Source organism: Tigriopus californicus, chromosome 7, assembly GCF_007210705.1.
Source record: "Tigriopus californicus strain San Diego chromosome 7, Tcal_SD_v2.1, whole genome shotgun sequence".
In the NCBI taxonomy this organism is placed as follows: Eukaryota; Metazoa; Arthropoda; class Copepoda; order Harpacticoida; family Harpacticidae; genus Tigriopus; species Tigriopus californicus.
In genome coordinates, this window is record NC_081446.1 from 2,263,958 (window position 1) to 2,274,119 (window position 10,162).

A 10,162-nucleotide genomic window follows, 5' to 3' on the forward strand; every position below is an offset into this window, starting at 1 on the left:
TGTTCTTTCGAGACAACCTTTTGCTAAACAAGGGCAATCAATAGAAAATGTTATTTGCTCTGTCAAGTTCCGAATCTTTTTTTTGGCATGTGACATGTGGCATGGATGGATGAATGGATTTCCTAAACCGGAAAAAGGGACTTAATTCTTCAAATTCTTGGGTAGACCAAATGTGGTAAAAGTTCATGTGACAACAACTAGACGAATCGCAATCCTCCATTTTAATTGTACCGAGGTTTATGTTCTTTGCAACGGTTCGTAAAGTCAGTGAAAACTCGAATCAAAAACCAAATCCTTCCTTTGATAATGCTGCATAGAAGTAAATAAAAAGATGTCAAACAAGGAACAAGTTGAGAGGGAAGCAAGTAAAGACCCAAATGACTACAATCAGGCAAAAAAGTCCTAAAATTGCTCTGCCAATACGGTACCTCAGCAAGCCTGAGAACCACTGAGTTAAAGCGAGAAATTTGAATCTGAACAGGTCTAAGGTCGAGTGGCCCAAGGTGTGGTTGCACTGGTTTGTCTGTCTCAACGGGACCAGAAAAGATGGAATCGACCAAGCAGTTCCCTTTTCATGATTTTGGAGATCATTCTTCTTAATACATTTTAAAGTTGAATTGTTGTTCTCAATATGCAAGTTGATACAATATTGTAAGATTTGATGTTCCAACAAAACAATTCAATTGATCAAATGAATTGAACAACGTAAGTTTGACAACTTAACATTTTTTTATGCGAAAGGTGTTTATTGCTTTCAAGTAACCAGTAAACCAGCAGGAATGCAGAATTAATCTCCAGCAATAAAGCTGATTTGACCAAACGGGTCGGTTCGCACCAAAAAGTTTGACAACATGATGTGAGTCTAAACTTTTGAAGCCTCTTTGATTCCCGCATGCATTTCAAATCTTGATAACTTGACAAAGAAATAGCTTCCAATGGTCTAAATGGGTTCATCAAACCAAGCCATACTTGGTTGCATTTTTCGAACATTCTTCAGCCACTTTGCCACCCCTAAGACATGGATCTTCCATAAAATTCCAGCGTTTTATGTAAGCCTTGGCATCTAATAAGAGCGCCTGAGACTTGGACGAAAAATTTGTGGCCATTATTGTTTCTCCACCGGATAAATATGCTCCCCAAAATCCGAATGTACCAAAACTGGAATGGAGTTCAGCATAAAGTCAGATGTTAACTAAACGGAGGTCATCAGGGTTGTTGCACAATTCATACTTCATTTGTCCATATAATTGGGTAGAGGTCGCGCCGTCTACATTGTCTAGTTGTTGGTACGAATAGGTACAAACGAGAATACCGGGTCGTGAATTAGTCTTTGCATGGTTAAATTATGCCTCCTGGACGCTATTGCGGGTTTTGTGTTCGAGTTTTCACATTTTCTGCTGGTTTAGCAGGATGATCAGCAACTTTTTTTACAAAGTTTTCTGTAGCTCTATTGATAGCAGAGATGGTGGCCACTAGAGTTGTGGTTGAGCAGGAAGGGGCCACAGCACACACTTCAAACACGGTCCAGAACTGGCTGGGCGACAACATAAAGTTCTAACCTAAGGACTTCTGCCGCCCCCCCCCCCCCCTGAGCCCCGACCTTAATCCCCTTGACTTTTGCATCTAGGCGCGCTTGGAGGCTGAGGCCTGCAAAACACGCCACAGCAATGTCGAAAACCTCATGGTCTCGGTTGATCAGGCCTGAGCCTCCATGCCTACCCCTACGTCAAATCAGTGTGCACCAACTTCCGCAGCAGCCTGGAGAGAGTTAAAGCAGATGAACGGTGGCTGTATTGACTAGTATGTAGACATTGTTATACCATGTTCTTAGTTTAAACAATAAATTGCTTCAATCTTCATCCAGAACCTTATTGTGAGCACTTTTGTACCGTTATACCTACCCATGCAAAGACTTATTCACGGCCCGGTATATCCCCCAAGATGCCAAATTTCATCAAGGTATTGTTTGTTGAACAACTTGTTACTTTGACAACAAATAGATCACTAACTCTTTTGAGAAAAATCCTGAAAGCGGAAAATTCCCAAATCTGTTGATATCCTGTAGTTCCTTTCAATGAATAGAAGAAGCGCCTCTGATTCGTCTAGGTGCGGACAAATAAACGTTGAAATGAGAGAAGACGCTCTAAGATACCAGACTTTATCAAGAGATTATTAAATAAACAATTCATTGCCCAAGTACCGTGACACAATGAACAAGACATTAACTTCTCTGGGAAACGTTTAAACTTCCCTATGGATAAAATTTCGAACAATTATGACATGTTAGTAATCATTTTACAGGAGATTGTACAGTTTATGGTTGATAACGAGCTAAGCTAAAACATTTGCATTCATTTCCAACAAATAGTTCAAGGAAAAGCACACGTTCACAGGTTTTGGGTGACCAACTTGAAAAGATCACCTTTTCTGAACTTTTTAGCTCAATCTAATGGAAAAGGATGGTGATGAAATGTCTGTGCTATGTTGCAAACATACAATATATAGGTCTCGGTTTACCCCTATTTGGATGTCAAGAGTGTTTGTAATTATATTCTTATCGAACTTTTTTTAAATATTTTTTACGACTCTTAGTCATGTCAGATTATAAAATGTACAAAACAGTAAGTATAAATATCGTATACAAAAATTTATTCAAGGATAAAAGAATAAAGTGATCAAGAATGATTAAATAGTTGACTAGAAATCACAAGCAATATGACTAGAATTGGTTCAGTGCACGTGAAAAAAGTGAAGAGGGTGTCATAGACTAGTGGATGGAGCTGACCCACAAGGAGTTGGATGAACTTGATAACTGACTGTATTTCTGATTAGTGGGGTTTATATACATGCCTAGAATACAAATACATTGGATGAGCCTGAGTATGGACCATGCTCAATCCATATTAGAGGGGAATTGCAGAAACAGGTGGGTAGAGGTAAATGATGAAACTCTTGGGTTTTGCAGTAGAGTGAGTCGGATTGAACAGATCTTTTGTCAGCTCCCGACGTTGATGGCATTTGGCCGGGAGCCGGACAAAGGTGCGTGACCTCCAATACTCCGAAGGGATGTTGGGCCAAGGACAATAGAGTGTTAACAAGTCATTGACCGGGAAGGACAACTTGTGTCCGGACATCACCTCCGGAAAGGTTCCCGACACTGTCTGACACTAACCTGGCCCGCCCAAATGTGAGGAGCTCAGTTTCGCATTGAAAATGGGTCCATGCATTGTTGGCATATTGGGGCACGCACAGGTATCTCTTGAGGAACTTGGTGAAGGTGACATCGGCGGATTTGAGGGTGAATTCGGCGGAGTTGGGAAGCCTAAGGGAGAGGCCGTAAAGGAAAATTGTGTTGATTTAGGTCCAGAATTTGAAGAAATCGGAATTGGGAGTTGAAGAACTATTGGAAGGGGAAGATTCTTGATGGGTAGTCTATTGCACATGTATCCGATCCTGGCCCTGGCCTTGGTTAATGCGGACTGGAGGTGATTGGTAAAGGAGAGTGGGGTGGAGAAGGTAAAACCGACATAGTTGAAGTACCTGACGATTTCAATTCGACTATTGTTAATGTGGATGCAGGTGGGAGGCAGATGACCTTTATGGAACGCCATGGCCTTCGTCTTGATGGTATTGACTTGAAGGCCGTTCTCTTGGCAGTAACCGTGGAGGGCATTGATGGCGTTTTGCAATTCCACGGCTGAATCAGCCAAGAGAACCAGGTCGTCTGCATACTGGAGATATTGTATGGGAAATTGGTGGATAATGGGGCCTTGGTGAGTGAGGGCTTCAGGCAGGTCGGATACATAAAGATTGAAAAGAATTGGCGATAGTGGATCCCCTTGCGGAAGGCCAAAAGTGAAAAGTCTCTCGGAACGAATGGTGTTAGAATAGATCAGCAATAAGTTGTTCACCGAAAAATACCTTGTTGAAGTCTGCCATCTTAGAGCTTATTCTTGTATTTCTTCGTTTGTTTGTCCGCAACAAGAGGAGGGAGAAGAGCGAGAGGAGAATGGAAAGGACTATAAGGGATGATTTTTAAGGTTTTGGTCATTCCATCATGTTCTTCCCACCAACGGCAAAAAGCGTGTCTTTGTCGTTTGGGCAGTGTTGGACAGGTGGGGCTACTTTGTGCCGTTACCTGTTTTTTTTTGCTATGTCACTAGCAAGGCTTGAGTCATGAATGCTATAGTTTTGAATCAAAACATAGGCGCCTATGGGCACATTTTGTTCAAACAGAATGTGACAGTGCTTGCTCTTGGCCAATGCCAGACGAGATGTCAGATGCCTAAGCAAGATCAATGGCCTTTTCCAACCAGACAAGCTTTCAGTCCGGACCCGTTCAAAGGCCGAAGGATTGTAAATCCTGAAACGGATTCTCCATTGTTCACTATCACTCACTGCACTTTTTTCGTAGTTGTCCGGCCGGGGATTATTTGAAGCCTACCTGTACTTAGGCAAGAGCGAAGAAGTCCCATCTTTTCCGACAAGGATCTCTTTGATGCATGACTCAACGAGGGACACAAATTGGACCAGTCAGTAAATTCCAGTGGATTTCGGTCAAAATTGTTTGGTATTACCCTCGTAGTACCAACCATCTGCTTATGTATTCCATCCATCTTAAATAGGTCTCTTATCATTGTAATTTTTTAAGATACTCTATTTCAAATGTTGGAACTCAGTTTCGTATAAACAATTAACTTCTTTAAAATCCGACACATTTTGAAGTGTTTTCATGATGTTTGGGGTAAATGGTCATAAGATGGATGGTTAGTTTAAGAAAAACTGACTTACTACTACTTTCAAAAAATTTGAAAAACTTTCTTAGCATAATTGTTCGGCTATACATTCACTATGCTCTGGCATTATTGTTTTCTGTTGCTGAACTGAAATTGAGCTTTTTCACGAAATATGAAGGATGAGCAACATCCTGATCAGTCTAGGAGGCAGCAAAGACAAGGCAAGAATCTGCTTCCTATGGATAGCAGGTTCAAATCCCAATGCTGGAAGATGTGACATAATTTTCCTTTTCATCTACGTGTTGCTTGGTACGGAAGGCAAAATTAGCACTTGCAGCCTCCTCAAATGATTTTTTTTGGAAAGCTTATTCGCAAATTTTTGCCCAAATTAGGTTTATCTATTATGCAAATTTGCTGTCAATAAAGACCATATTTATGTGCAAGTTTTGGCCGGCCCTATTCACGACCCATTCCATCGGCAAATTTCAGTGTTCTCCATAACATAAATCACTAGTGTCACTTTTATGTGCAATATTTTACCTTTATAGGATTTGAAAGGTCTGTATTCGTGGTTTTGGAATGGATTAGCAATAAGCTGCTCAGAGAGAAATATCTTGATAAAGTCAGGCATCTTAAAGTGTATTGTTTTGTGTTTGTCCACAAAGAGAGGAGGCATAGGAGAATGAAAAGGTCTATTGTGCTGTGTAGAATATTTTACACCAAATACGAAGGGGGAAAAATCTACAGTTTGTTTTGTACATGTATCAATCAAAAAGTAAAAGATTACGTTAAGCATTAATGTGTACCTGAAAATGGAGTGATCAGCGCTGGCCAGAACGGCCAAATCAAAAGCCACATTGTCCCGACAATATGGCCAATTTTTGAAGCTAAAAAAGACATCTTGACGATCCTTGAAATATTGATGGAACCATCTGTGATCATCCGAAGTCAGAATAAACATTGTAGAATTACCATGAACTCGAGAAAAAGCACTCATGGCTTTTTCAAAGTAGCTCACAGATAACAAACGGCCATAGACCTTTTGTTTTAAGTAAGCTCCATAATCCGTCCTTCTGTTGTGAACTCCAACGATGGTAACGTTCGCCAGCAGATCAAATCCCATTCTTAATCGGAACTGCCTCTTGATTTGATTCAAATACTCTTGAACTTCCAACAAAATATCATTACTAAAACTGAATTCCTTCATCACTGTCGGGTGAAACTGTTGGAATATTTCCACAAAAGCGGGAAATTCAGAAATATAAATGTTTTTTCCACGCGCGAAAAGCTCTTCTTTGGATTTCATTGGACGTACAACTTCGGCAGGAACTTTAGTCCACCTGCATTTGCAGGGCAAAATATCCTGTGAAGGAATAGTCAAGTTTGGAAAAATGGATGTCAAGGTGCGGTACATGTCTCTGGAGATGATTGGAAGGAAATTGAATTTTTTGGAGAGGCCCAATAAAGTCATATATTGGGACATCTTATTTCCCAATCTTCCACCCTCGGTGATTGTCACTAGGTTTTTGCAAGGGCAAGCGTATCCTTTATCTTTATACCTTTGCTCCGGTTGATGTAAGGGCATGGTGAGTCTGAAGATTCAAGAGCAGATTTGATATCGAGACAGCCTCAGTTGAAATTGGTGTTTTGGGGCCGAAATGAGTTTATTACATTTATTAGCAATACCATGGTCTTTATCATGGTTGTTATGATTTAGAATCAATACAGAGACACCAAAGCATACATTCTATTCAAAATATTTTTACTTGGTTACTTAGCAAACTTCTGTGTTTCACGTACCATCATCTCGTTAAATCGACGGAGCTTTTTGCTGGTTTGAGCAGAGCTTTGCCCACTCAGACAGTACGAGAGGAGGAGAATCAGTTCCGTTGACTTAATGACTTGATAATTGAAATACAGAGATTGCACTTGCGAGTTAGCAATTAAAAATATTTTGAATGAGATGTATGCCTTGGTGTCTCTGTATTAATTCTAAATCATGATAACCATGATAGAGACCGTGGTATTGCTAATAGATGTAAGAAACTCGTTTCGACCCAAACATGTCCGAGCAGCCGCAACCAGGCCAAACGGCCCATGTCGCTTTTTTCTGCCGGCGGTAGGAAAGAATGGATATCATTAAAACTACTCCAAATTAATTCCTCATTGACTCACTTTGTAGCCATTTTTCTACTTTTTTCTTACCTTTCACATTTTAGAACATTTTGAGCGTTGCCATTTGGTCCCTATCTGCTTACTTTTTAACTTGTTGATCTCTGTTTGGGACCTTTTCATTTACCTCCTGCAGCATGATCAGAATCAAATGCTTAACCAGAAGCTTTTTGCTTTTTTGTCTTCAATTTTCACTAAACCAAAAAAGCCGTTGCAAAGAAAGTAATGCCAGTCGTAATAAAAATGAATGGTCATGATTTGTCTGAATCTTACCACTTAAACTTTATACAATATTTAGTCTAGCAAAGAATTTGAATATCAAATTACACTCCCCGTTTTGTGTTTCGCATAGTTTGCAAAAAAGGAGATGGTGTTTAGTTTTGCCTGCCGTCATGGGGTTAAACCAAATTTAACAACCCTCCACATTTTCCCCACTTGAAGTACACACAGGTTTCTAAAAGGAAAACTTTAGAAGCTTGAGGAGACTCCCTTCATGACACTTTGTGTCCTGGTGCAAACGTTCAAAAATCATTAGTCAAGACTAGAAAAAATTGAAGTTTTTGACGTGAAATACTTAAATGATACTTACGCCAGAAAAAAAGGCAATAGCTAATGCTAATGATGACGTATCTAAAAAGAGCCAGAATATTTGATCTTTTTTGAAGTTTTTACTGAATTCCATCGAAGGTTAACCTTTTTGAAACATCTTCAAGACAGTATCAAATAACAAGGTATGGTCATGATGGGACAAAAGAACTGAAATGTTGGTCATTCAAATTTTAGGAAAAGTAATCGTAACCAATAACGTCATTACATTTGTGGCCAGAAATGGTTGTGCGTCATGAATTCTTCATTTTGACCAAAGTAATAGTAACTGTAATTCATTCTCTTTTCTTACAGGCTATTGATTGAAACTAATCGAGCTTGGTAACAGAATATATATTCCCTGATAGGGCGGTCTCTCCGCAACGAGACTTTGCTTGAGAGATTGTTGAAGAATGTTTGTGCGAAGACAACTACCCCGTGGTGCTATCTATGGATTTAAACAAGGTAGCTGAGGAGGAGGAGGGCTTGCCCAAGTCCTCAGAAGGAAGCAAGTTCAAATCCAGGGTGGGTGGAAGGGGTGAGCTAGAGTAAGACTCCACCAATATATTTTAATGATTGAATGACCTAAGTCAACTTGGGGGAAAACTTATCCATTGTGGAGGTTATTTAGATAAACGTGTAGGAAAGCATGCTTCATGTGTATTGCGTCTTTGTTGCCAGTATCATTGATTATTGGTTGTCTTTCATGCTGTTTTAGCCGGCTGCTTTCAAGCTATTCCAGAAGTTGGTGAATAAGCAAACTGTATTTTCAGTATAGTAGGTCTTTCCTCTAATTTGTTTTACTATTCCCTGTCTTTTCTTTTCCATTTAGTTAAAATGAAGTGCTAACTGGTTGGTGAGTGAGCAAGAAGTGATGGGAGAATTGCCAAGATACCAATGTTGAGATATGAAAAAATAGCTATGTATTCAATATCGTGGGCCTTCTTTGCGTGAACTTTATAAAAGTGAGGCTTGAAAAAAAGCCCTTATGGTGAAGACTCCTTGTACACGGTCACCATTTCTTGCCACCAGATTTGAAGAGAACAGCGAGGGTTTGCCACAGCTTCTCTTCAAACAAGAGGGCCTAAGGAAATGGTAAACACACTTCAGGTGTTGACCATATTGACTTTTTGAAATCTTAACTTGAAAAAACTACATGTAAAGAAATCTAATGCAAACAACTCTGACGTGTGAAAATGTTCTTGTACTTCACGAGTGACTAGAGACTTGCTTTCCAGCCCCTCGTGAACACAGAGCCATGAAATAAAGTTTCTATCCGTGGCGTTTGGTTTCCTTTGCCTGCATGAGAGGCAAAATCATGTCTCTGAAAAACCGGTCCTCATATAATAAAAGCAATGTCTACAGCCAGTTTGTTGTAATAAATTAATATTATCCACGTCTACTGAAAATTCTGAATCAATTTGATGCAATATTTACCTCTCGTCTTGTGGAATTGATTGCAAAGAGCTAATATACTTCGACCGCATATTCCTCAGGAAGGAGATGAATGGTTGCTTATGTTTGGGGAAGTGATCCAGGTCATTGACGTGTTTTAAGGCCCATAAGGTTCTATCATCTGAGATCGGTTCAGCATTCTTTCCTCCTTGATTTTCAGGTAAGCAAAAGTTGCCGCAATTTACTGATGCAAATGATACATTTGGTTTTTTGTTGTTCCCAACTGACGTAAACCGTTTGGTCCAGGATGATAAATATAGGTAAGTAATTGGAAGGGCTAGAATAATGATTCCGCTCATTTTCCAAAGAGTTAGCGTGATATTTTTGGAAGACATCCCAAGCAAAATCTTAGGCTAAATAGATATTCCTTGAACTACGGGAACACGTGGAGATTAACACAATAAATCTTTCAACGGAATAGGATGTAATGAATATAAGCAGAACGAGTCACTTCCTCCATTGGCTTACTTCTCGCTTTGCTATCGGAAGGCCTAGTGTTGTTGTCGAGAAGACCTGCTTCATTTGAGGGAGTGCTTTTGACAAAGAAACACCCATTGTTAAGCAATAAATCAAGCTTCAGCTCGGAACGTGCGCATTCTATACAGTCGCAAATGTTAACACGTGTTAGAAAGATACTAAAAGGATAGAGTGGTTTTAGGTTGGGTAAGGTTGGCTAAATTCATTCAAATGACCAAAGCGTTACTCAAGGATGGATTAATGGACGACTTTTGATGTTTTGCTGCCGACCAGGTTTAGTATGAGGGCTATCTCATAGAAATACAGACATCAAATTGAGCTCCACCGCCAGGTATTTCTGGACCGCGCATTCCTCGTGCATCTTGGAAGTGGGAGAGCAGTGAGGAGTAGATGAGACTGAGAAACAATCAGCATTACAATTTTAATGTATCAGCCCTTGGGAAACAAAAGACAAAAAGTGGAAATGTCACGGTATGTTAAGTTATTACATTAATATATATCATTCCTAATCAAAGCTTGAATTTAATCAGTTGAATTTAATCATTAGACAAACTAAAACATGCTCATTTTTAGTTGTTTCAAGTGAAAATGTTTTCATAGTACCAAACCATTTTAACTGAGTTACAGGGCAATCGAACCATATTTTATCAGCTTTTTGCAAACATCAAGGGTGCTGAGGCATTACATCCCGCAAAAGCTTGTATCTCCTACCTAAAAGGAATTTGTTTTTCAGTCCT

General features: G+C 39.7%; 1 protein-coding gene across 1 annotated transcript; it reads right to left on the bottom strand.

Moving 5' to 3' along the window:
- Positions 1 to 691: 691 nt before the first annotated feature.
- On the bottom strand, positions 692 to 9,472 carry LOC131883353 (galactoside alpha-(1,2)-fucosyltransferase 2-like). Its single transcript, XM_059230807.1, has 3 exons — positions 8,931 to 9,472; positions 5,543 to 6,328; positions 692 to 1,158 (listed from the first exon to the last, which is right to left on the bottom strand). Exons 1-3 carry the CDS (start codon positions 9,281 to 9,283, stop codon positions 954 to 956), a joined length of 1,344 nt encoding a protein of 447 aa, XP_059086790.1. The 5' UTR covers positions 9,284 to 9,472; the 3' UTR covers positions 692 to 953.
- Between the last annotated feature and the right edge of the window lie 690 nt (positions 9,473 to 10,162).